At 37.9% G+C, this 27913-nt stretch overlaps 2 protein-coding genes and 1 long non-coding RNA gene across 3 annotated transcripts in view; all 3 read right to left on the minus strand.

The window, feature by feature from the left end:
• LOC134790509 (dynein axonemal heavy chain 7-like) overlaps positions 1–11388 on the minus strand; it is a 73156-nt gene extending 61768 nt beyond the window's left edge. Inside the window, exons 1-13 of the mRNA XM_063761333.1 lie at positions 11156–11388; positions 10636–10840; positions 4650–4785; positions 4167–4330; positions 3930–4083; positions 3693–3842; positions 2496–2687; positions 2279–2407; positions 1849–2096; positions 1467–1688; positions 837–918; positions 627–751; positions 364–541 (exon numbers count right to left, since the gene is read on the minus strand). Coding sequence (XP_063617403.1) covers positions 364–541; positions 627–751; positions 837–918; positions 1467–1688; positions 1849–2096; positions 2279–2407; positions 2496–2687; positions 3693–3842; positions 3930–4083; positions 4167–4330; positions 4650–4785; positions 10636–10840; positions 11156–11378 — 2208 coding nt within the window. The 5' untranslated portion in view covers positions 11379–11388. The remainder of the gene's footprint in view (positions 1–363; positions 542–626; positions 752–836; positions 919–1466; positions 1689–1848; positions 2097–2278; positions 2408–2495; positions 2688–3692; positions 3843–3929; positions 4084–4166; positions 4331–4649; positions 4786–10635; positions 10841–11155) is intronic.
• A 2470-nt stretch (positions 11389–13858) lies between these two features.
• Positions 13859–27913, minus strand: part of LOC134790508 (dynein axonemal heavy chain 7-like) — a 71346-nt gene continuing 57291 nt past the window's right edge. The window contains exons 50-73 of the mRNA XM_063761332.1: positions 26834–27059; positions 26566–26711; positions 25790–25985; positions 25635–25705; positions 25366–25523; positions 24676–24829; positions 24160–24293; positions 23813–24086; positions 23282–23423; positions 22779–22957; positions 22037–22200; positions 21798–21939; positions 20797–20863; positions 20386–20531; positions 20150–20302; positions 19947–20076; positions 19385–19626; positions 18984–19140; positions 17954–18120; positions 16525–16762; positions 16302–16453; positions 15913–16050; positions 15593–15736; positions 13859–15071 (exon numbers count right to left, since the gene is read on the minus strand). Coding sequence (XP_063617402.1) covers positions 14865–15071; positions 15593–15736; positions 15913–16050; positions 16302–16453; positions 16525–16762; positions 17954–18120; positions 18984–19140; positions 19385–19626; positions 19947–20076; positions 20150–20302; positions 20386–20531; positions 20797–20863; positions 21798–21939; positions 22037–22200; positions 22779–22957; positions 23282–23423; positions 23813–24086; positions 24160–24293; positions 24676–24829; positions 25366–25523; positions 25635–25705; positions 25790–25985; positions 26566–26711; positions 26834–27059 — 3927 coding nt within the window. The 3' untranslated portion in view covers positions 13859–14864. The remainder of the gene's footprint in view (positions 15072–15592; positions 15737–15912; positions 16051–16301; positions 16454–16524; positions 16763–17953; positions 18121–18983; positions 19141–19384; positions 19627–19946; positions 20077–20149; positions 20303–20385; positions 20532–20796; positions 20864–21797; positions 21940–22036; positions 22201–22778; positions 22958–23281; positions 23424–23812; positions 24087–24159; positions 24294–24675; positions 24830–25365; positions 25524–25634; positions 25706–25789; positions 25986–26565; positions 26712–26833; positions 27060–27913) is intronic.
• Positions 21351–21742, minus strand: LOC134790513 (uncharacterized). Its single transcript, XR_010144195.1, has 2 exons — positions 21646–21742; positions 21351–21464 (listed from the first exon to the last, which is right to left on the minus strand). It is a non-coding gene; the product is annotated as an uncharacterized LOC134790513 (long non-coding RNA).

The raw sequence follows: 27913 nt of genomic DNA on the forward strand, positions 1-27913 counted from the left end.
AAATTTAATTACTCATGTAACATAATCTAAATTATCACTTATAAAACAAAGTCCCCCGCTGCGTCTGTCTGTTTGTATGTTCGCGATAAACTCAAAAACTACTGAACGGATTTTCATGCGGTTTTCAGTTATTAATAGAATTCTTAAGGAAGGTGTAGGTCCTTTTGTGTTTGTCTCATTTGTGTTCGGGTCGCTAGTATATTAAATAATACTATCTTATTTGATATCAATTATTATTGTATTCATCTATAGCTGTAGCATTAGGAACCCACAATAAGACAATAACAAATAAAGATATTTTGAATAACTAAAATATGCATTTATGATTTTGTTGAAGACTGAAAACAAAATTTTGATATCTACCTGTGAATTCACCCAATTGCGATGTTTTTCGATAAATTCGTGACCAGCATCAAATAACTTTTTAAATGGTACAAGTTTGTCATATATCATTTTTCTCTTTGGATACTGTGACAATTCATAACCAAAGGAAGCTTCTTCTTCGTTAAATTGATCTATTCTCGTCAATGCATTCGATAACCTGATATAGAAGAATTCAAAAAACATTCAATGGCACGTAACAAATTAGTTAACAATATACCAATATACTAAGTAAAAAATCTTACTTATCATCGAGAGTTTTCGCTTTTGAAACATATGTTGGCAATTCATTGATTTCTCCCCAATACTGCACCTCATCACATTGCAGTTCGTAAATATCCAAATCGTCTATAAACTTCGCGATTCGAACCTAAAGCACAATTTTTTACATATTAATATAGTCAGCGCTATTGGCGAATGTTTAATTGAAAGTACAATGCCAGTAAGAAGCCTACCTTTAGAAGCTCCTGGTACTCTGCCGTTTTCTGCTCACATATTACCTTAGATTCTTCAATAATGCCTGGCAGGCGAGCGTACCTAAAACCATCAATATTTTGAAGTAGGTAATAGTTCATTTTATATACCTTGGCCTGATTCCACTTGAGACCGTCATGTCTTGAACAAGGGTTAGTGATAACAAAGATACTCGGCAAAACCTGTTTCGGCGTGATGATTTCTTTTGACATCTGACTGCACTTGTGAATACACGCTACCTATAAACACGCTAGGTATATGTTTCAATCCTGGGATAATTCCACGTTTAACCCGTCCACTATCGACGAACTTAACATTGGTACCTATTATCAAGTATCAATTAATATTTCAAAGCCTTATTTCGCTGTCGGTAAGCCGCCACGTGCCAATTTGAAGAGCTGATTTCGTAAAACTATTGATAACAATAGATGAACAATATAAACATTATGGTTCTCTTTGTTTGTCTTAAGTAGTATCGGCCCATGGTATATGAAATGAATTTACTCGTATATGACGGTATATTTTGACGAATAACTCTATTAATAGTTCAATTTGTTTATAACCCACTACCATGCGCATATAGTTTTCTATGTATGTTATTTGTTATTTACCAGTGAAATGCTTGGCTGTTAGTTTTTATCTCATTCGCCGTCAAAGTAGTATGCTCGGCCAGAAACAAAATATATCGCATGACATTGCGCAGTCTGTCTTCCATCTGGTCCGTCAGAACGTCTTCGACTTTCCCGTAGTAGTCTATGAGTTCCATCAGGGCGGCTGTGTCTGGCGGTGGGCGCAACAGGGTAGCCGAAATATTTGAATAATCGTCGTTTATCCTGCCACCACATACTTATTTATAAACTTAAGAAATACGTTTTTTTATATTAATTTAGGATATCGTGAAGGTACAAAATACAATGTAATAAACCATCTATCAAACACAAACAAGCTAAACAACGATCACATTTTTTAGCCTACGGTTTTAAATTAACTTACGACTTTATCTCTCTGCGAAAGTCATTCGTCATTCTTTTTAATAACATATTGGCCATATTTAAGGCGGCTTGGCGCAACATGCCAATCAGATCTGTCCTTTGCATTCTGAACATTCCAATAACAACAGTTCCTTCTAGATATAGCGTCATGTCCCGCGCTAACTCCACGTACTTGACCGATTCGTCGCAAAACTGCTCAAATGTTTTTTCAGGCACTGACTTAAGGAATTCTTCAACTTTCATCCGGGACTAAAATAAAACATAACTTAAGTTTCTAGCAAGTTATACAAGCATAGGTTCTTAGAGAACACCAACAAAAAATCACCTGACTGACTTCGGTTTCAACGCAGGTTTAATGTGGCAATGTGGGCCTTAGACACGAGCTAATTTGCTGTATAGGTACTAAACATGATATATGCCAATGTACTCACCTCCCCATTTAACAAGCAAACATAAGGGTCAAAATCTTTGGTTCGCAATTCGGGCCCAAGTCTCTGTTCATTAATTAAATCATATATATCTTGTTTGCATTTTTTCACAAGTTCCCGGTCTATTTTTGGCTAAAATAAATAAATGTATTAAATATCGCACACATTTATATTAAAATGTATATATTATATTTAGATCGTAAGTCTATATGTATAGTACCAGGAGCGTTGATCTACTTTGAGAATCATAGTCGTAATACAGTATAGTCTCCAAACGTGGATATTGTCGACAAGCGTCAATGAGGAAGTCGTATATAATAGACAACCGATCCATAAACTCATTAAACGGGGGCTCAAACTCAATGCCATCATCTCGAAACACCGTGTTTATAACGAATCCTTGGTTATCGCCCTGTAAATGGAAACGTATGAATATTACTGCCGTATATTTTATATTTATACCTTACTTAATGAAAAAGTAACTCTGTCTGTTACATCTTCACGCTCACACCACTGAACTGAGTTAGATAAAATTTGGTGAACAGATCAAAATAGAAAAAGATAAGAAAAGAAAATGTACACGAGCTTCCACAAGAAGTCTAAAATATAAAATTTTGGTAATTTGAACAGGAATATAATATTAATATATTATATTCCTTGGCTCTATAAGTTTATACCTTCATTCATATTGAGAACAAAAACCGGACAAGTGCTAGTCGAACTCGCTCACCGAGGGTTCCGTTAAATTTATACTTTTCAGATTTCCCCTGTACTTGTAGTATAAGACGATATTACTTACCAAATTTCATAGGTCTAGGTCAACGGAAAGTACCCTATAATATTGATTCTCTTGAGAGTGTCGAAATATACTTTTACGTTACCTAACTTGTTAGAAATTTGTTTCTTTCAAACTTCAAGGGACTGTAGATATGTACATATAGTTTTAATTGCAACTTTTCCTCCACGCGTTCCCGAAATAAAGGGTCTTGACAGTCAGACATACGGGCAACAAAGTATAGTACATTGTGCAACATAGGGCGTAAGTTGAATATTGCAAACGAGAGTAAGTTAAATCGCGACGGCTCGCCGGAGCGATTTATAGACTCGAGTTTGCAATATTATTACGCCCCGAGCTACACACAATGTTTTTCATCACACTTGCGATACAAAAATTAAGTATAAAGACAAAAAACTGTTAATTATGGCATTAGAAACTTCATAACTCCCTAGGGAGAACGCTTTTTCTATAACTCCCGCTAAACCTGCGTGCAATTCCACATTTACTGAGCGAGTGTGATGAAAATCATATAAGGGTTCCGTTTTTCCTTTTGAGGTACGGAACCCTACGGAATAGATAGGTACTAAGGTAGTTACTATACGTTGAAACTAAGTGCAAATGGAAATACGTGTCATATACCGTCACATCCATGATGTATTCTGTAAAGTCTTTCATTGATTTCAAACACAGAGTTTGTAAATTATAGGTCATCATGCAAGCCAGGCAATTGTAGAAATGCTTTATTTTACGTGCATACTTTGTATCTGGAACCTGTTTCTTTTTGATGCCCTGTAAAAATAAAACACATACCTATTATGTGTTCCGATATCAAACATACTGAGTACCTACTTTAATTTTATTTTAGCTTTGCCATACTTGAAGAAAAATGGCTTGCAACGTCGGGATCCATTGAAGCGTAAGCACATTACAAGCTGCTTCAATATGTCTCTTGCACACGAAACAAAAGTCTTGTAATTCGTAAGCTTCATGTATTTGTGTTATGTCCTTCATACTTATCAGACGGAGATTGCTAAAACAAAACTCAAGCTCGTAATCATTATCAAACCATTCATAAATTAATGAAGTGCAAGTAAAAATATGAGTAGAAGTTACTTGAATTGTTTCCACCAAATTTGCAAGACTTGAGCAATGCAAGGGTTTACGCTGTAGAGATCCTTCAGAAGAGTCGCTTTGGAAGCGGCGTACCGGCTTCTTAACGAACAGTCTTTAAAAACTTCTTCATTTTTAAACGCTCCTTCGGTCCCCGTATCTTCTTTCTATGATAAATAGAATATACTTTTGTTATAGTGATCATCCAATGTTTTTGTGATGTGACAATATTTCTAATAAATGTGGTATTATGATTAAATATATGATAATGATAAAATTATATTTCTTTAGGTATCTAAAATTATGTATAGCGACAGTTAGAGCTTTAAATATTCAGAACATATAATACGCCAAAAACAGAACAAAAACGATTGTATACCGAAAATAAAACGGTTCAAAATCAATTGTTCACTAACTTCATACTGTTGTAGGTATGTACCTTGTATGTGCCTATTTATTTTAATTTACCTATATCATGTCTCATACCTCGTTTGGATCTTTCAAAACGAAGTCCACGATTGCCTTCTTCATGCTCATGATGAAATCCTCCCGCATTTCGGAGGTAACCGCAAATAAAGTGTCCTTCCATTGTCTCAATTGTAGTGTAAGCAAATTGTGCACCCTTAAACCAGTAGGTAAAATAATAAACTATTTGTTTAACTACTAATTTTACAAATGCTACCTTCTACTTATCATACTTATTATTATATTATTTTAATCTACTTAATTCCCTTTACTGGCCATGCATTTTTTGTCGGCACGAAAAAAACATTGCAGATTTTTTTAAACTCTTATATTAAATACATTTTTGTATTACTTACTATACCTTGAAACGACTTTGTCATTTGAGGTTGCGTTTAGATTAATTACAGTTTAGTACAGTCAGCAGCAGATATACCTGAGCGGGCAAGGTGTCCAAGAAAACATGAACACTTCAATCGTCACAAAAATAAGGACATCTAAGTTGTCATTTTCACGTAGGCTTTCAGTTCGTCACATATATCTTAACTTCTGAGTTTTTCTTTAACACATACACCCTTATTTAATCACAATGACAATAACGGTTAGAAAGTCAATGGTAACTAAGCACTCAAATTCAAGCTGCTGTCATTAATACCTACACGCACGGACAATCACGTACGTCAGCAGCCAGGGTGCCACCAATTGCTAAGCAATTCTTATTTCAATGGTAACTAAGCATCAACATTTTATCTGTTTAACTTTAAAAAAAATACTGTAGCAGCTACGAATTGACACCTCCTTTCTCAAAGTAGTATTTTATCGTCAAGTGTCAAACTTAGACAATAAATAAGTAGGTTCTACGAGAATGATCGGTTTTTTATTTAAACGGTCATAGGCGGCCGTTCTTCCAAACCGTAGAGCAAATATATGTTAATATATTTATTTAGCCCGCTTATTGTACTAAAATATACTATACAGGGTGGCCCATTTAGACGGACGGTAGAATGCAGTTTTTCTTGTTACTAAAATCGATGACATGGTTCCTAAGAAGAGATCGGTGTATGTCTTATAGTTTTAGATTTTCCCATACTGACCGATCTAAATGGGCCATTTTTAGTTATACTACCTAGCAGTAAACATCAAATGGCATTCCGCACAGGAGTATTCTAAGGAACGCCCACTGCGGGTTCAAACCTACAACGTCCTGTTAGAAAGTCGTACATACGCTTACATGTGACATATCTTCAAAAATTATATAAACTACTTAATGCGAAATTAACATAAAACCAGAAAACACAAATTAATAATAGAAATGAAACCAAAAAAAAAAGCTGCAATCTCTAGGTGCGTGCGACTGAGATTTGAACCCGCGGTCTCTGCTTTGAAAAGCAAACGCCTGTTACTGAGACCACAACGTGCCTTGACAATTGGCTCTAAATTCGGCTTCAGTTAGCTTTCGCTATGTGTCATTCGTTTTGACGATTCTGCTAAAAGAAATAGTTTGCAGTAAGTTGACCGAGAGGCCCCTGTCAAATGGTTGAAGAGCAAAACGTGAGATAGATGTATGTGATGACAAGTCTGCAGTGCTTTCGATGATTGTCAAAACGCTTTACCTGAAATTAGCATGGCTATTTTTCATTCAATATTCGACCATACTTGTATGCTTTAAACGTCTATGTTTCCATATTGTTCAGATATATTTGACACGTTGACCGCTTAGATACCAGTGGTTTTTTGACAGCTAAGGTATCAATGACTTGCTGTAAGTGTAGAAATTAATGTTAAGATATTTGGGACACGTTGAGCGCTCACAAGTAAATACTACCATGACAGTCAACAACTTTTTGACAGTTTAAACGTTTACCTCTCTTTGAACACCTGGAGTGTATAGCGACTTCTGCTGCTGACTGTACATCATCAGATTAGAAAATTGATTTACAAATTTTGAAGCCAACTTACGTACAGTCAGCAGCAGATATACCTGAGCGGGCAAGGTGTCCAAGAAAACATATACACTTCAATCGTCACAAAAATAAGGACATCTAAGTTGTCATTTTCACGTAGGCTTTCAGTTCGTCACATATATCTTAACTTCTGAGTTTTTCTTTAACACATACACCCTTATTTAATCACAATGACAATAACGGTTAAAAAGTCAGTGGTAACTAAGCACTCAAATTCAAGCTGCTGTCATTAATACCTACACGCACTGCCAATCACGTACGTGAGCAGCCAGGGTGCCACCAGTTGCTAAGCAGTTGTTATTTCAATGGTAACTAAGCATCAACATTTTATCTGTTTAACTTTTAAAAAAATACTGTAGCAGCTACGAATTGACACCTCCTTTCTTAAAGAAGTATTTTATCGTCAAGTGTCAAACTTAGACAATAAATAAGTAGGTTCTACGAGAATGATCGGTTTTTTTATTTTAACTGTCATAGGCGGCCGTTCTTCCAAACCGTAGAGCATATGTATACAGTGTGGAAAAATAAGTCGGGCCCTAGAGGGAAACTGTAGTTGGTCAAGCAAATCTAGTCAGTATAAAAAGGCGCGAAATTAAAATTTTCTATGGGACGATATCCCCTCGCGCCTACATTTTTTAAATTTGCCGCCTGTTTCTACTGACAAGATTTGCTTGACCATCTATACCTTAAATCCTTAATTTGTAGTAGTTGGCTCATTTTACTTAAAGGGGACATTCCTTTATTTTTAAAAAGAAACAAAACTCCATTCAAAGATTTTCTAAAACTCGCTTGCCCGGGACTCGAACCGACTAAAAATTCAAAAAAATAAACACTCACAATTTTATTCTACTAGTCGATACAGTTAATGTTAATGATAAAATTTATCCAAGAAACATTAGGTCTTACACTCGTCTGTTGTACAAAATATCCATAAAATCTAAAATTTAGTACTCAAGATTTTTTTAGACAAGCCAAATTGAAGAAAAAAATATATCTGTAAATGCAGTTTTGTTTCTTTTTAAAAATAAAGGAATGTCTCCTTTAAGTAAAATGAGCCAACTTAAGGATTTAAGAGTTTCCCTCCAGGGCCCGACTTATTTTTCCACAGTGTATATGTTAATATATTTTTCTCAAAAATGGACGGCAAAGTCGACTTTGCCGTTTAAAAAATAGGTTGCGAAGCGCGTAGTTTATGGTCAGTCAAAAATTAAAAAGTTAAAAACATTGCAGTCTCGATTTTGGGACTGCAATGTTGCATACAAATTCCATTATTTGTCGAGTTCCAAACTTTTTAAAAGTTGAAATGGCCATATCAAATGAAGGCACAGGCCCATTAAACAGCCAAACAGATGATTAGTACCGCGACTATTTAGCTGTCTCAAATAGGTTGGCGTATTTTCGGCAGAAAAATACACTTCTATTTTTTTATTAAAAAAATAAAAAGGCGGCAAAGCTAATTTTTTCAATTGTTTCTACTTTTTTCTGTGAAAATATATACGTAAGAAAGTTGCTTTTGTAAAATATTTCTATGATATTTATATTTCTTGCACCATTTTTGAGAAAAGCACTATATATGACTCGGCTGGAAGGCTACTTGCTGGCTTCGGATTCAATTAAACGGACTCCCAAGGTCGTCCGTTTAAAACGAATCCTCAGCCTGCAAGTAGCTACTTCCGAGCCTCGACAATAATGTACTATATTTAGCCCGCTTATTGTTTATTGTACTAAAATATACTATACAGTATGGCCCATTTAGATCGGTCAGTATGGGAAAATCTGAAACTATAAGATATACACCGATCTCTTCTTAGGAACCATGTCATCGATTTTAGTAACAAGAAAAACTGCATTCATACATTTTAAAAAAATGTGTACTCAGCTCGGGAATCGAACCCCGAACATTTTGAACAATAAAAATAAGATTATTTCTATTTAGATATCGATTGTGTCGGTCTATCGATTGTGTAGGTAGCAGTAAATGTTACTGTGAAACATGATGTCTGAAATGAATAAAATGCATTGTTTTCATATCCTTTAATTTATTTTAGTAAGTTTTCGAAAAGACCACCATTTTTTAGGGTTCCGTACCCAAAGGGTAAAACGGGACCCTATTACTAAGACTTCGCTGTCCGTCCGTCCGTCCGTCCGTCCGTCCGTCCGTCCGTCCGTCCGTCCGTCCGTCCGTCCGTCCGTCTGTCACCAGGCTGTATCTCACGAACCGTGATAGCTAGACAGGTGAAATTTTCACAGATGATGTATTTCTGTTGCCGCTATAACAACAAATACTAAAAACAGAATAAAATAAAGATTTAAATGGGGCTCCCATACAACAAACGTGATTTTTGACCAAAGTTAAGCAACGTCGGGAGTGGTCAGTATTTGGATGGGTGACCGTTTTTTTTTTTTGCTTTTTTTTTTTTTTGCATTATGGTACGGAACCCTTCGTGCGCGAGTCCGACTCGCACTTGCCCGGTTTTTTCAATACATTTTACATACATTTTTTTTTAATGTATGAATGCATTTTTTTTAGTTACTAAAATCGATGACATGATTCCTAAGAAGAGATCGGTGTATCTCTTATAGTTTTAGATTTTCCCACACTGACCGATCTAAATGGGCCACCCTGTATAGTACTAAAATACGATGCTCCGAATCGATCAAAGAACGAATTGAAGGAGAAAATAATTGAATTGAAACGTAACTCACCGTCCCAATCTGACATGTAAACCTTATGGCTTTGTAATAGAGGCTAGCCGTGGCCTCACGTGAGGAGCACGGGCAGTAAAGGTGTTAAACATATCCAACTATAACTCCTCTCTTTATTTTGTTGGTTGGACTCATGATCCCCAAGAACGGTGCCTCCTCTTCTATATAGTTCGTTTTTTTTAGTATTAGAAAGAACTTCAAAGAAGGTAAGCGATCTTGACATGTCTTTTAATTGAAAAACGCTTTTCAAAAATCAATAACTATTACTTATGAAAGCAGAAGAATATAAAAGATCGTATTAGATTCATAATTGTTACATATTTGCTGTGACTTATTTTTAAAATGTGTTTTTCAATTAAAAGACACATCAAGATTGTTTACCTTATTTCTAATGCTAAATAATACGAACTATAGATGTAGGTATGCGATAAAAACATCACTGCCATGCATATACGTAATATGCTAAATGTTGACCATAGGAATGACGAATTTTGTTTTTACAACTTAGCAGAGAGGATTAGAGTATACGGAGTTACATATATCTTTGAACTTATTGTTAGTATAACCTAGCAGTAAATATCAAATGGCATGGCCGCACAGGAGTAATCTAAGGAACGCCCACTGCGGGTTCAAACCTACAACGTCTTGTTAGAAAGTAGTATATACGCTACATGTGACATATCTTCAAAAATTATATAAACTAATGCGAAATTAACAAAAAACCAGAAAACACAAATTAATAATAGAAATGAAACCCAACAAAAAACAAAAAAATGTAAATCTCTAGGTGCGTGCGACTGAGATTTGAACCCGCGGTCTCTGCTTTGAAAAGCAACCGCCTGTTACTGAGACCACAACGTGCCTTGACAATTGGTTCTAAATTCGGCTTCAGGTAGCTTTCGCTATGTGTCATTCGTTTTGACGATTCTGCTATTAAAAGAAATAGTTTGCAGTAAGTTGACCGAGAGGCCCCTGTCAAATGGTTGAAGGGCTAAACGTGAGATAGATGTATGTGATGACAAGACTGTACTGCTTTCGATGATTGTCAAAACGCTTTACCTGAAATTAACATGGCTATTTTTCATTCAATATTCGACCATACTTGTATGCTTTAAACGTCTATTTTTCCATATTGTTCAGATATATGTGACACCTTGACCGCTTAGATACCAGTGGTTTTTTGACAGCTACACAAGTAAATACTACCATTACAGTCAACAACTTTTTGACAGTTTAAACGTTTACCTCTCTTTGAGCACCTGGAGCGTATAGCGACTTCTGCTGCTGACTGTACGAACACTGCCAGTTAAATGAAAATTAAACACGAACGAAAAATATACCGGAGTATTGTTCTGTTGTCCAGGGGTGCAACGTGGATAGTATCGAGGCCATAATGAATGTAATAATAGTATCGCGCTTTGTTCTCCTCCTCCGTGGGCGGTCTAGCGTCTCCATCCTCGCCGGGAGCAGATTGGCAAATTAAGCTCATAAGTTTACTCCTGAATTCTTCGCGCGATTTTCTTAAAGCGTTAAAACTTTGGATCACTGTGTAAATTAGTTGGAAGAAGTATAAATTATCCGTAGTAAGTCAGCATAATTATCATACTAGAGATAGTCGAAGTAAAAGTTCTTAACATGCTCGGAAAAGTATTTTGGTATCGTCTTGGGTCGTCCCATTCGTTTTTCGTCAAGTTATTAAATTACTCCTATTCTGCTTTCGTCACTCATTCTACATCCGTCACAATCGTCGGTAGCTTTCAATGTAGAATGAGTGACGAAAGCAGAATAGGACTAATTTAAGAACTTGACGAAAAACGAATGGGACGACCCAAGACGATACCAGTATTTTAGGTGCTTTACCTGTAGGACGTTTCTTTGCGGCCGGCTTGGATTCTTGCTGTTTTTTTGATTTTGTAGGTTTAGATGGAAATTTGAGGAGTTCTTCGGGTAATGAATATAGTGGGTGCGTTCGTATCTTGAAGTCTTCTGGCATCATATCTAACTTCCTTACTTTAGGCATACTACTACTCGAAGATGATACGGGTTGGCTTTTCTTTCGGGTTGGTTTATTTCCACGTTGCATGATATCTAAAAGTATATAACATAGAACCAAAAATGATGAATAACAACAAAAATCTATTACGATACATAAAAAAGTTGTATTTTACCTGTTTAAGTAGATCCTTTTTTTAAGCTATTATTTTATAGCAATACTGTTTTACCTCTTTCACTTATTCACCTTAATTATTAATGAAAATGAATTATTTACTAATAAATAAATAAATGAAAAACTGAAGGAAGAATGAACAACACCGAATCGTAATATTGACAGAACAACAAAATAATCAGGTCTCCATAGAAACGACGTGTCAGTTTGTTTCTTAGTTTTCATGTCTTGACACATTTCATGCATATTTCATGGCATCACTCGTAGTGTAGACTAACCTGACTAACGCATGATTAACGGCGCGATTCGGGAAATGAATTAGAGATGCACTAGATATGAATTAGTAAAGATATGTGACGTTCCACGGCAAAAGGTACCATTGGTCGGCTGAATATTGGAGTGGTGTTAATAATAGCGTAAGCACCAGCTCCCATAAGGTACCTTTTGTCGTGGAACGTCACATATCTTTACTATTTCATATCTAGTGAATCTCTAATTCATTTCCTGAATCGCGCCGTAAGCAAGCCGTAAGTATGCGGGATCGCGATCTTTATCGAGCGAGTACTTAGTAGAGCACTGAATCGATATGTGCAATTTATCTTGAATTTATCTCTCTCGAACACCGAAGTGTTACCTACTCTAATTACTCATTAATTGGAGTAAAAGAGAAAGATGCCCGCAATTTGCGAACTTCGCCTTAAGCCTTCATATATCGACCCCTAATTTGCCCCTAATGCCCTAGATAATTAGCATTCAAATTTAGTCCCGATATCCGCCTTGGTTTATACATAATGGAAAATATTTACACAATTTATTGTGTATTAACAATAGCCCCCTCTGGCCACGTGGTCCTATTGCCCTTGTCCTACCGATCGGACCACATGAACTTTTTTTCCGACTGGTCCGATTAATCGGACTACCAGGATTTGTTATTCCGCTTCGTCCTACCGATCGGACCACATTATTTTTTTTGTCCACTTGGTTCGATTAATCGGACTACCAGGATTTGTTATTCCGCTTCGTCCTGCCGACCGGACCACGTGACCTTATTTTTTCCTGCAACTTAGCCGAGTAGTACTACTCGGCTAAGTTACTGTAGTTATTTATCATGTCCCGACATTTATCCTCATTACATAGTAATGTCTTTGGTGGCAAGTATTTGATAAAAATAATCTTTAATATAAAAAAACCGGGCAAGTGCGAGTCGGACTCGCGCACGAAGGGTTCCGTACCATAATGCAAAAAAAAACTAAAAAAAAGCAAAAAAAAAAAACGGTCACCCATCCAAGTACTGACCACTCCCGACGTTGCTTAACTTTGGTCAAAAATCACGTTTGTTGTATGGGAGCCCCATTTAAATCTTTATTTTATTCTGTTTTTAGTATTTGTTGTTATAGCGGCAACAGAAATACATCATCTGTGAAAATTTCAACTGTCTAGCTATCACGGTTCGTGAGATACAGCCTGGTGACAGACGGACGGACGGACGGACGGACGGACGGACGGACGGACGGACAGCGGAGTCTTAGTAATAGGGTCCCGTTTTACCCTTTGGGTACGGAACCCTAAAAAACGACTGCCCTTTGGTTTGACTTTCTTTTTAGAGCACCGTACAAAACTTTGTTCACGGTGCTCTTATTTTAGTTTGTTACAAGCTTTTATTTAGTTTCACCTGACCGTTGTCTGTCTGTCTGTAATCAAATCTTGTAAGTTAAATTTGATCCACTTCCCGGTTTCCGATTGAGCTGAAATTTTGCATGCATGTATAAATCGGATGACAATGCAATATTATGGTACCATCGAGCTGATCTGATGATGGAGACAAGGGGTGGCCATAGGAACTCTGTGATGAAACAACGCAACCTAATTGTGTTAGGGGTTTTTAGAATTGTCTCGATGAGTATTAGTTGTCTGTCGTAAGAAAAGTACAGTCAGCGATAAAAGCTTGTACCAAAAATTAAATTTTTGCCAAAAACTTATTATTATTTGTAAGAATTAGGAGCGAAGGAGCGAAACTAATCCCATACATTTTTTGAAGTGCTCCTAACAGTCCTAACTAATATATGCCTACATCAAATTGGGTAGAAATGCTTTCTATTAAGTAGGTATAATGTTAATGGAGAAGAAAATGGGGTTAGTTCCAGATTCGTCGGATTTTTGTTTCGTCGGGCTCTCTTATACATACTCGGATTGTGACGTCCTAAAGTATATCCGGCGAAACAGGAATCCTAACTAACCGGAAATGGGAACTAAGTTTGTATGGAGAAACGATCACGTGATGTTGTCCCCTTTTATCTCATATTATTATTTATGAGAATTCAATCTCAAAAATAGCAACATAAAAGAAATTACCACTTTATAGTTATAATCAATTTAATATTTATATAAATCACAACACAATGATATCAACAATAACGAAGCAGGTAGGTAATAATAACACAATACACATAATGTCGATGACAAAAAACTTAACAAATGCGATACAGGAATAATGTGAAGTATGTAATGGTAATTATGTCTTCTCTCCTCTCTTTTTCTCACACACACACTTACAGGAAATTGCCTCTTACAGCCCAGTTGCTAGACGAAGAAGCTGTGTCAGCATTTTATATTTAAAAAAACATGTTGATTTCACAATTATAAGTGATGGCTACCATTAACAGACCTATAAAAATAGTAAAACTATTAAAATACTGTAATCACATGAAACCCATATATAGGTACCAAGTTTTCTGTCTAGACTCTAGACAGAAAACTTCTCTCTAGACTCTAGAGCGAAGCGGTATTAAAGATCTAATTAATACAAATATAGAAAACGCTACAAAATATTAAGCTGGAATTGAAAAAGAAAAGATAGTTCATCATCTTACGTTATCCCTGCATTTTGCCACGGTCCCCTTGGCAACTAGTCCCGAGAATGGTGTAGGCACTAGTTTTTACGAAAGCGACTGCTATCTGACCTTCCAACCCAGAGGGTAAACTAGACCTGAATTGGGATTAGTCCGGTTTCCTCATGATGTTTTCCTTCACCGAAAAGCGACTGGTAAATATCAAATGATATTTCGTGCATAAGTTCCGAAAAACTCATTACTACGAGCCAGCGTTTGAATCCCCCACCTCCGGATTGAAAGTCGCGCGCTCTTACCGCTAGGCCACCAGCGCTTCTTTAGAACTACCTTTAGGTAGTTAGTATGTTTTATTTATATTTAACACCTTTATCTTGTTTTGACTCTGATCTCAAAATAGCAGACCGGAGCCAACCAGACAGAACAAATAATATACTGATAAACCTCAGCGTATTTCATTAAAAAAAACGAATGAAAGTAATAGGTAAATACGTCAGCTGAATACCTAGGCAATAAAGACATAATATTAAAAAAGTGGAATTTATATCGCGATCCCTTAAAACGGCAGTTGTGTGAGCAGCGCTACACCGCGCAAGATCCAGTGGTCAGGAGGCATGCTGGTGGGCAGCCGCATGAACAGGATGTAGTTGGTGGAGTGGCCCGTGGTGGACAGCACGCCGCGTCGCTCGCCCGTCTTGTACAGCGGGCAGTTGTAGAACTCGTCCTGAGGGATGTCCGAGCTCTTCATAGGAATGAGCCATACCTGAAACACGAATAAAATAGAATATCATCAAGTCACGCTGAGGATGTTGGCTGTCGGTGTGTAGCGAAACAATAATGCTTTCGTAATAGATAGACTCATACACATAAAAGCCGAGGTTGTTGAATGTAAATGATAAACAATCAGAAACTATAAATGGTTCAGGCTACTTTGTTCACTAAAGAAATATTATACTTAGTTAGTTTCAGAACCATAAGCCTCGGCCGAAAGCCTCAAACGTCGCAAATATGTCACCCTTGGCAGCACTTACATATTTGCGGCGTTTGGAGTTGCCTTAACGCCTTATAGAGGCTTCGGGTAACCCTAGGGCTGGCCAATATTTTGCTCAGCGGATCAGCATTGCTATTCAGAGGGGCAATGCGGTCTGCCTTCTGGGCACCCTACCAAGCTATCATGATCTAAGGCAATTATTTTATATGTATGTTTTTAATTTAAGTACTTTATTATGTTTTTATGCACCTGTATTTCGTTGAAATAAAAGTAATAATTAATGTGATTCATACCGGTGGGAATGTATCGTAGAGGAACTTCGGGAACGATTCGTCTACGTAGTAGTCCTCCATGTTCCAGCGCGCACCCTCCATGAACAACCCTTTGACGTACACGCCTTCGACAGGCCGCTCCTCAAGTGTGAATGTACGCTGCACCTGTGTAATTGACGAAGAATAATGTAATATGCACGTCAAGGTAACATGGGAAATAACATTGATGCCCTTTTTTCACAAGGTTCAGTCTCACATCGCAACAATCAATAATTACATTACCATCCTTTGCGCTGCGTTATCGGGTGAAAATGTGGCAAATATGTTGTTCGTATATGTACCTCATAGTGGAAAGCGAGCTGGTCGATGGGTATCTTATATTTTCGCGCGTAGCTCTGCTGCGCGGCGGTGAGGAACGCCTGCGGGAAGTAGAAACCCGACAGCCAGAACACCACCGGAGGCCCGTTCGCGTGCCAGTGCTGCACAGATGGTAAACGTGTTCACAACACAAATTTATCAAAACGGAGAAAGAATGCCTGGTGCAAGACTGGTGTGATGTGGTCGAGTCGAATTATAATTTATTCTTGCATTGTATAATAAAGTTTAAAATAATAATAAAGAATTGCACTCACAACACTTTCCACTTATGATAGCTAAAAAAATATGCATATACTCGTAACGTTGCAATCGTCCCTTTTGGCGTTGCCGTAATCGGATAAGTAAATGTTACCTGTAAAAACTCTAGTCGAGCCAGAAGATCGTCGAAGTACGCCGCGAACGGTTTGAGTGACGGGTAGCTTTTGCCGGCCCACAACGCTGGTATGCGCCCGCGGACCATGCTTGTCAGCACCTCCTCCGTTACGTCCGTGAGCACACTCACACCTGTGTCAACAATTATTGTAAGATTTGTAAGAGCATTCATTCGTTCATCGTTTAATCGTTAATCATTGTACCTTGCACAGCGCCAATAACAGCTCGTGAGCTAGTCCGGACGACGCTGACAAGGCGCTCGAAGCGCGCCGCCTCCTGGATGACCACGATAGACATGGGCGACATCTCGGCCGGCTTGAGGTCACCCTCGTGCGACGGGCCCGATAGGATCTTAGCAGGTAATCGCGCCAGCACATTTTCAGCTATCTCCATGGCTTGCTCCTCCGGCGTTGCGCCGCCACCTCCACCGGCCATCGTGTCCTATAATAGCATATCAAAAATTGATTAATGATTCAGAATGACTGACTCCTGTAAAGTTTTGTTAATATGAGGCATTTTCTATTCGACCAAAAATCTAGTGGTTCGAAATTCTTAGGATTGATTTTATTGATTTTATTTGTCTACCGTGGAGTTGGCAAGTTTCGGTACCTTGGATCAGTAGTAGTAGTGTTAGTATTAACGATCCAAAACGCCCTGAGATGCAGTGCAGCCCTCTATAAAGTGTTGGTGTCTAGCAGGCTTCTCAGCCGAAATACTAAGTTACAGATATATGAGACCGTCATTCGATCAATCCTTGTGAGGCCTAGACACTAACACAAAAAGAGGAATGTCAGCTCCTGGTAGCGGAAAGAAAGGTCTTTCGAAGAATCCTGAGATCTATCAAGACGGATAAGGAAAAATTTCGAAATCGAGGAGTTGGTGTGCGAACCTTATATCATCGACGAAACCAAATCCCACTTACTTCGCTTGTTCGGCCACTTAGGATGAAATAGCTACCAAGAGGGCGTACTTGGGAAGACCGACTGGTGGTCGCCCGGTGGGTTGACCCAAATACCGTTGGGGAGACAGCGTTGAAGCGGATCTGCGGCAGCTTCAAGCCGATAATTGGCAGGAAGCGGTGCAGGATCGGGAAAAGTGGCGTACTCTTGTTTCGGAGGCCAAGAGACGCTCTTTGTATCACTGAGCTACATTAGTTAGTTGATTTTATTGCTTACCAAATATTTCTTGAAAAGATCCTTGTTGCATGTGGATGATAATTAGTATATTTCATATGCAGTATATATATTTATGTCTAATTATGTTAACATGCAGGTGATTTTTATTTTAAAGTGATTAGATAATCAATTATGTTATATCGGAAAATACAAGATTAACAAAATATCATTGTGAGGTCACTTACCAAGCGATCCTTGAGTCGCGAACCGGCAAATGAATGAAAAATAAGAAAAATATTGTTTTCTACAATCTAAGTATACAGGTACTAAATACAAGATTTATAATGCACGTTTCTAATTATGATTACTTAAATGATAGGTACATGCGCTTCTTATCTGATACTATTGCGACACTGTAATTAAGCTAATTAAAATGTATGAAAAATTAGAAATATACAGCCTATTGATATATAAATTTATTTATAAATTAAATACGATGAGCTGCGTTCGAGTGTACCTGCGTCAATATGGCGGTGTCAAGCAATTCATTGGCCTCGCGGAAGTGCTTGGTGATGTCAGCGTTGGCGTGGAAGCCGAATACTCCAGGCGGCGTGGCCACGGGCAGGGACCGCGCGAACGCGATGAAGTCCGCGTGCTCCTTCAGGTCCGGTATATAATATATGCCTACCAAGTACATATTTTTAACATCATCATCCGAAAAAAGAAATTTTCACTTTGAGATTCTAATGAGAAAGCACCTAAAACCCGAGGAGGAGGGAGTATTAAGGCCAAAGTATGTCAAAAAAAGGCAAACTAGAGGACGCATCCGATTTGGATTAAGGGAGCAATAACGTCATTATGATAAATCAAAATAGGTATGTCAAAACTCTAATTAGTGCAAGTCTGCTGCAGCATTTATTTGCACAATCGGATTAGAACTAACCTCGAAATATCTAGAAGAGCCCTGAAATTTGGTATGTATGTTAATTAAAGGTCTCTTTTTTCATGTACACATTATTTGACCTCGAGGAACCGCCACCATCTTGGAAAATGTGTACAAGCATGGACAAATTGCATTTTACTCGGAATCTAAGTTCTCTATGGCAATATGATGTAAGGCAACATTAAAGCCGATTAAATTCTACACGAAAAAGTCTTCGACACTTTTGCGGAAAAAATACATGTTAGAGAAAATACTTGCTGAATCCAGATTCAGCGCTTATAGCTTTTCAGAGGACATGGATTCCACTTTTTTCTATATATTTGTACGTGATTTACCCCAATATCGACATTTTATTCGACTGCGACTTAACCAGAAAGTAGGGTTATGGGTTTAAGTACTGATATTCAGTACACCCTATAGCTTAGGATACTGGACGATTTTTTTTAAATGACGTATCGGCATATTTCTCTTGCCCTTCACAACTTGTTTTCATTTGTTTTATTAAAGAAAAATCAAAACAGCCGGCTTGAGAGAACGCTGAATATTAAATCATATTTTTTCTACTTTTAGTCCTAATCCGATTGTGTTATATTCTGTTACTTACCGGTAGATTCAAGTTTATATTTGTCTTCGCGAATAGCCCTGAGGTTGTAGAACTTGTACAACATAGTATTCAGGCACCGGCGGTCCCAGTCGTCGGTGACGCGCCCGCCATAGTTACATTCTCCCGTCAAATATCGCAGCGCCACGAATTGCACGTCCTGACAAAATATTTATTATCAGTTTCTATTTCAATGCATAGTCATCTAGCCCGGGACGAATTAGTTAGCCTGCTTACAAAATGAAAATTACTTCACATGTTCGCCGACGCTATTAAGTCCACAAATAACTCACGTGTCGACGTAATTTCTCAGCGAACGAGTTAAATAGTAAACTCCGCAAAGTTATAATTTTGTCTTTTAGAAAATTAATAATATTTTAAAAAATAATTTGTAGGCCACTAACGTCATATTCATTGAGAAACATGTTAAGCTGTGTGATACTGATGCGCAGGTCGGTCTCGTTGAACTCGTAGCGTATGTTCCAGCCCAGCGGGCCGAACTGCCGCCGCTCTTGCACCACCGCGTGGAAGAAGCACAACGCGAACAGCAGCTTCTTGAAGTTTTCTGGCTGCTTGTTGCTTTCGAACCACTCTGGGTCGTTGATCGGATCGCTCTGGTAAGAACGAGCGATATTCGCTCTTAAGCCTGAAATAAACATTAGCGGACATTAATTATTTAGGGACTTAAAAAATAAACGTGAGCTTTTATCTCAGGGACTTGTGCGGTTCAATTGCCATTTTCTGCAATACCTATATTTTAATATTGACATTTTTATGACCTAGTAAGTATTTCTAACGCCTAAATCGTGGATCCTACGTAATTAGGACAGGGAAAATTAAAAATCGCATTTCTTTCGGAGAAGTCAAAATGGACAACAAAATCAACGTATTAATAGCCCCTAAATGTGTTAATGTGCCTTTGAATTATGATTATGATTCACTAAAAAGTTAAAGCAAGCGTATTACCTTGCGGGGGCTCGTTAGTCATCTTGACTCCGTTTTGCAATACGTAGACAGGGAAGTGGTCGGCGGGGTACGAAGTAAGCCAAAGTCTAAAGTCGGGATTTACATTGTCTGGCATTAAACCTTCGCATATCTGTAAACAATAACAGCGATGTTAAAGAGGGAATTACCAAACTTATATTACGTACTTATAAAACAGATTATACCTTTTCCAACATCGGCATCCAACTCTTGGCGAGGTGACAGTTTTGTAACACTACCCAAGTACCAATTCTAACTCCTTCATCGATAAGCTTGACAGCGATAGGACCTTGCCCTTGACCAAGGGATAAGGAGAATAGGCGCGACGATCCAAAGCCCTTTATAAAAATAACCATTGTTAATTAAATGAATTCATAATCACTCATTTCATTTGTATATACATATACGTTTCCTTCTTTACCTGGTCATCAGCAAATTTAAGAAGCGTTCCCATAGGGTCTGACCCTGGAGTAAGAACAAACAAAAGAGGGATGCAGCAGTGGGACTCCGAGTAAGAAGATGCCAAATCGAAAAGTGGCGGCTCAACGAACTGACGACCCATCTCACCTGAAATATCATCATCCAACTTTAAACATTTAACATATAAAGCTTCAATGGAATCAATCGGTGCTTGTTTGCTCGGTTGTCACTGTCACCATCAATTTTGATTGTAGAGTCGGACCAAGAAAAGACTGCAGCGGATTTGATAGCCCACGCAGCGCAAGTGTCATTTATACGTCATAATTTCATAGAAGTTTGACGTTTAAAATAACACGTGCACTGCGTGGGCTATCAAATCCGCTGCAGACTTTTCATGGACTGACCCTATTACCTTCTACAAAGAGTTGAACCGCATGCACCATCATATCTAAACGCAAGCAGCGTAAGACTAACAATTTCTGAAAATAAGGAGAAGATAAAATCAATCAATAAATATTTACTAGGTAATGAACTCGTTATATCAATTTAAAGAAAAGCAAATAACAAGTCGAAGGAGAACGAAGCTCAACATAATATGAAAAATAATCATTAATTCCTAATTCGGTGGATTCTTGTTACATCATATTTTTTATGCATAATATTAAATAAAATCTTTAATTAATATTTATATAGTTCTTACCCAACTTTGTTTTAACTACTGAATTCGGTACAAAGGGTACGGCCAGGGACCGGTCCGGTATCCACTTCGAGGGTTTTGGAAGGCTTTGCTTACCAAAGCCGTTGCGAACTAAAACCCTTTCATGGCTTTTTAAGCGCTTCATAATACGGGTAAGCTGAATACCCGTTCCTAAGCGGTAACCTCTTGAAGGGGTATCGATTATAAATTATAACGCTTATCTATTTTAATTTTTCTCTTCGTAAAAATAGAATCGAATATTGCTCGTAATGTTTAAAGTGAAGGACTGGGTGTCTAGCACGTTGACAACACAGGTGTCATAATTTTTTGAATTAGGAAGGGGATACCATTTCATTTTAGCGGTGTCTCTGAAAGGGAAACCCCTTCCTAGTGCTAAGTCAAAATATAGTGTGTCAAAGGACTGTCTAATTTCAAACATAGATAGAGAGATTCATACTATATTTGTCTTACACTAGTACTATCACCCAAAAGAAAAGGATGGGTATAGTTTTGTTTGTTCCTATTTACTGACAAATTGGTTTGACCAGCTATAGTCAAATGAACGGGTAGGTAAGCAATTAAAAGGGAAAGCCAATCGTTGAGGCTATTCGATAAACGACTAAGCCTTTTAAAGGCTTTTTTCTGCGAAGGGGTGGACGGGGGTACGGCTAAGTGAGCATAAATGTTATAATAAAAAACGAATGATGAATGTATACCTCAAATGGCTTTAAATTTTTTTCCCATGGTTGAGGAAGCGGCTGGTTTTGAGGGTCTGGCGTGTCACAGTATGCTTCCCAATCACTGATATGGGCCATGAAATGATCTATTATCCCATGAAACGTGTCCATCTCGTTCAATCTTTAATAAAATGGTTGAACAATAATAAAATTATGCTCGCTTAAGGCTAACAGAGGATAATCGAAAAAATCGTTGTCATCTGTATGTATATAAATACCCGTTAAAGTCAGCCCAAGCGGATGGACTAAGAAACTGGACAGGGTTGGGAGGCAGGTGCTTCGGCTGGCCTCCTCCCATCAGGAACAACACATGACTCTGTTCAACGTGGCCCTCCGCCACCATTATAGTTACCGCCAGCAGCAAGGAGAACACCATCTTATCCTAAAATATTAAATGACACGGGAGCGAATATCACCGGGTGAACTATAGTCCGGGTGAAATGCCCCCTAAGTATGTACCTCAAGTACCTAAGTTTATTTTAATAAAAAATAGAAGTAGGAAGAGTAAACTATACTAATGACAGCCCCCTCCAGTTATTGCCCTCTTCAAACATATTTTAAGGCAATGGTCACTTTGCTCCGTAATTAATTACGGGCCAATTACAGTACATAAAAAGATCAATCCTTGGGTATATTACCCTATATATTTGAATATCGGATCCCTTTGTTTGACATAATTATTGAAAGTCATAATGTAATGATTGTCAGATTATCATTAGTCATAATTCTGAAACCGTTGACTTTTCAGGATTTTCGTTAGGTTATCCTACAGATAGGTTAGGTTAAGTTTGTTATATGGCAATCCTGAAAAGTTTCTGAGAAAAAACAAATTCTGACTAACGAAAATGTGGACAAACAATACATTATGACTTAAAACTTTATGTGAAACAATAGAGATCCATTTGAATATTTATTCAAGCATGAACTTTCTAGTAAATTTTATTTATAATGTAGGAAAACCTTTTCGAATAAACTCCTGCAAATATTAGCATAGAGCGAATATGTGAAGTAAGCGCGTAGTATCGCTAGCCGTTCTTCAATCACGTCCACTTTTTCAGTGTTGTCGATGGCGCCGGTGAACAGGCCTTCGAACCATCCCAACGAGTACTGATACATGGGGTCGATGTTTGCTAATGATGCTGTAAATAATCCATTAATACAAATCCATAGATCAACAATTATATTTTATTTACAAAATGTGTTCATGTGTTCATCCTTGATTATTCAAATAGCTTGATTATTCAGGTAGCTTGTTTCGAATAAATGTCAGTAAAATTACATTTTTGTTTTGGACAAGTTTTCAATTTTAATCAAACCTTAACTGCTCAGATTATAGGTTCAGAAAAATGTATAAGCAGCAGGAAAAAATAGAATAAGTTTGTCTGCGGACATCTATTTATAATTCCCCAGTGTCTAAAAAGTAGACAGGAATGGCAAGAGGATGAAAACAAAATTAAATTTACCGATGAGGAAAAACAAGTTTGTCGAGTGCTTTGCGATAGGCACGTAGTCGTTCCGCGCTATGTCAATAGCTTTCTCAGTCTCTACAGCCACCACTTGTTTCTCTTTTATTTCATTTGCCGTATCTTTCGCAGAGTTCAAAATCTAAAAACGGAAATTAAATCAACATATAGCGACCAAGCTCGTTGTGGCTTGAGTTTGTTATCTTTCATTTTGAGTTTCATCACCAGATACACAATCTCATCATTTAAAGACTGAATTGATTAAATTTTGGCAATATCAAATATTATTGATTGCTTTAAATATGTAAAATCTAAGAGTAGTCTAGTTCGTAGTTCGAATTGACAGCAATTGTCTAATTCGCAGTTCGAATTGACAGCAATTGTAGTTGGCACTACCCACATCTTTCTTTACACAAAATATGCAGGCGATGATAATAATTATAATAGATTAGTGAATAAAGACATGACAATGTGTAACGAACATGTAATGGGTGTTTGGAACATACTTAACTAAATTCGTTTTCAACTTACCTGGACAGCTTCTTCATCTTCCAGTAGGTGTTCTGATGTCGCCAAAACGTTTAGTATTTTTTTTTCAATGTCTTGCAAAAGCCTCCTGTGTTCTGCACCTTGCGTGGTCAGATCTGACTTGGCTTGCTGGAGATCTGGCCTTTCTCTTGCCACTACACGAGCTAGCAGTTGAGCTTCTAGACCATCTTGAGCCAACATAAAGTTGACCAAGGTCACACGCACGCCCACTTCGGGTAAATAGTGAGGATTTGCTAACTTTGTACTAATGTAGAGCCTACAAAAGAAATCAATTATGGAATATTCGTTGCTTAATAAACGACATTACATTTACTCAAATGATTCCTCACTTAAACTCCTTGCTGTATTCGACAATGGTGTCCCCTATTTTTATGCAAAGAGCGCCTCCTTGACGGAATGTTTGCTGTTGAAGTAGAGGTTCCAGCATAGGATCCAATTCCTCTAAAACGTTTTCTAACAATACCTGCAAAAAATATTATCGTGTCACTAATATTATTCATTCGTTATTATCATATCTTACAAAATTAAGTACTGTTTGTATATTAAGAGCAACTATCTTGTTGGTTTTTTTACCCTGCCAAAGTAAAGAGAGAATCGACTAACGACATTCTGTAGAAACCTACGTATTAATAACCGGCTATTGAGATGAGATACAATATCACAAATCATTGCGTACCTAAAAATTGCAGCTATTTAGAGAGTGAGGATGCCTTTGCTCATCCAATGTCTACTGGGATTATTGCTTCTTGTTAATACGTAATTACGGGGTACGGAATAATAGCAACGCGACGATTAATGGTTAAGGAGTTCATTCAATAATAGTTTGGTTAACGAACGAATTGTACCGGTTGACCAAATTGCACCGCATTTTCCAATACTCTGCCAAGGTCCGCTTGAGTCATTCTTACTATATTCAGGTTGTTGGGTTTCTCCATATTCTTAATCCACCGATTTGCCTGACCCTGCGGGTCGATCATAAGTGGCCAGCGACGGGCTGTCCTGTAATTTAACACAGTTTTACAAGAAACAAGTGTTCATCTCAAAATAAAATACTCAGATCTTGCACATGCAAGAATTGTAAAACCAGCTAAAACCACTCCATAATAAAAGTAAGCCAATTTAAGCAAGTCGAGTTAATGGTGCCATGCTATACTTATACATTTTTATTACTCCTGTAGTTCATAGCATCATTAATAAAAACCGGTCAAGTGCGAGTCGGAGTCGTCCACCGGGGGGTTCCCTACTTATTAGTATTTGTTGTTATAGCGGCAACAGAAGTACATCATCTGTGAAAATTTCAACTGTCTATCACGGTTCATGAGATACAGCCTGGTGACAGACAGACAGACGAACAGACAGACGGACAGACGGACGGACAGACGGACGGACAGTAATAGAGTCCCGTTTTTACCCTTTGGGTACGGAACCCTAAAAAAATAATTATTTTTAATGCTGCTATACTTAATTCATAGCAAAATAACAGTCCAGGAAACGAAAACGAAAAGGCCCAATATCGTAAGAGGAGATTTCCTTACATGATAATAATGGCGCTCTCAACACTGAAGTCATCAGCCGGCAAACCGTCGATGTTCCACTGCTGAATGGTAACGGCATCGCCCAGTGATTTGATAAGACTGTAGTTCAGAGTGCATACAATTCCGCAGTCGTGACATACTTGCGCCCATTTTTTAATCTGCATATTGGAAATTTTAACTTATACTTATATTTATTACCTATTAATAGGTTATAATTTAATATAATCTCTATATCCAACAAAGCTCAAGCCAAATCTCTTTAAACAAACCTGGTCAATCCGAAAACTAGCTGTGAATGGACCTAGATAAGCGATTATACCCGCGGCAATAAGAATGTCACCTGCAAAAAATAATTCCATGTAGTTTCAAAATTTGTACCTGTGCTCATACAACATTATGTCTACCCGTTACCGAATACCCATACCCGTTAAGGAATTATAAGTTCCTCGTAGATCTTTGGCAATTTGTGTCCATCTAGTTTTCTCTCCTCCTAGACCTGAGATAAGCATTTTAGCCCGATACAACTTATTACTGCAGTCCATCACTTCGTCATCCAGTTTCTTTTGTTGACGGCTTTGTTCGGCTAATGCGTCTTCTAATGATTTCAGTTTAAGTTGGATCTACAAAAAGTGTATAGAATCTACAAAAAGTGTTTCGCTTTCTGTTAAATATGCTTAATGTTCTTTGCTTAACATTTTGAAAGCCAAGAACACCTAAAGTCGTCGTTATTAGTCGTGCCGACAGCGCCATGGACAACTAAAAATACTAAAATAGGTGTTATGACGTACGCTGTCAAAGTCACCTTCACACTTTCATGTAAGGTTTACTTTAGTTCGCTTAGGTGCGCCCGGGGATCTTGGCGTGTCAGTGTCAGTGTTTATAATTATAACGTAGTACCTACCTAAAGCGTTCAAAGGGTTTAAGTTTAAAAAATAATCCTGGAAAGCAGACACAACCGCCCGATTTAATTTAAAGATTACTGTATTAGTGTTGTAGTAGTGTGTGTATAGTTCACGCAAACGTGACTAACAAGGCAAAATACCTAACGCGGTCATCACACTGATGAGAATGCACACATGAACCTATACACAAGTACAAATCAGACGAATGTGTCCCGCTCACACACTATAATAGCGACGTGTGGAGACCGTCGCATCCAATGTGAAGACCGTCTAGGTAGTAACATAATGCAATATTTACCGCACTGAGCTGGGCCTGTTTGACGGCAAGAGCGGCCATGGCCTTGTCGTAGACGGCCTGTGCGGCAGCGAGCCTCTGCTTCTTCGGTGCCACTACCTTGGCCACTTTGTCATACTTTGTCATGGCTATTACCCATTTGCACATGCCTGCAACACAACAACACATCGACGAAAAGGAAAGACAAATACAAATCAAAAACGTGGGAATTTACGATTCATAATCAGGCTGTAATCTTTGAAAACGAGGATATTAGATAAATTATGTTTACCCTCGGCAGCGACGGAGACAGCTCTGATCTTCTCCGGCACGAACCCCTCGTCCAGCATGACCGTCTTCATCAGCTTGTTCATAACGGCGGGCGGGATGTTGTCCTTGTCGTAGTTCTGCAAACCCTCCAGGAACTTGATGTCGTTCAGCAGTTTCTTCGACGGGCCCCAATAGTCTTCTATCGTTCCGACCCCCGATGGGTTGGGTAACTTATCAGGTTTCATTTCCTGAAGAGTGCAGAAATTGTAAATATGTTTCAGAAATAGGTTATTGAATATATGCATATTGCATTAACCACTTATAACTATTTAATCAGCCAGCAATGTTTAATGAAAAAAGCTCGAAAATTGCAAGAGTGTTATATGTGGCATACTTAAAACGAGCACAGTGAACAAACTGAAAAATCATGCGCTATATATAAACACTTTTACGTGATGTTTACAAAAATCTTTGACTTACCGGGTCGTCCTGATGACAAGAAGCATAGAAATAAATAAGCAAAACAGACTTTGAAAATAAGTAGGCATAACACAAACAACGTTCTCTTTAGTCAATTCAAGAAAATACCCAAGTTTTCGGGGTTTTATTAACAGGTATGATGCACATGCGCGTCCAACGTCTATGGACGGTTTTCGCAGTAAGGCAATAACTTTAGTAAGTAAGTAGTTTGTAAACAGGTACATGCAGAACACTTATGCACGTAGCACACGTAGTGTTGCTTATAAACCTAGATGAAGATAATTATCCGAATATTGTAAAACGCCTAATCTTTTTGACGCCGTGTCAAACACAAAATCTGCCACTCAGATGCCACGTCACCGAAGTGTCATAACTGAAATTGAACTTTAAGCATATGCACGTAGGTCTATGTTGCTCTATGGTCTGTGACAGATTAATCCGTCTTTGGCGTTGCACCTACGATGCGGATATAATCCGTCATTGGTGTCGAAAAGGTTAATGCTAATAAAAGTATGTCGACACGAATTCCATAACGTCGGATACGAACATCAGACCAAAATGACATTTTAACATAACGGTTATAAATAGAGAGTTATCAATTATCATTCTAACAAACTGACTC

This window comes from Cydia splendana, chromosome 5, assembly GCF_910591565.1.
Source record: "Cydia splendana chromosome 5, ilCydSple1.2, whole genome shotgun sequence".
NCBI classification, from domain to species: domain Eukaryota; kingdom Metazoa; phylum Arthropoda; class Insecta; order Lepidoptera; family Tortricidae; genus Cydia; species Cydia splendana.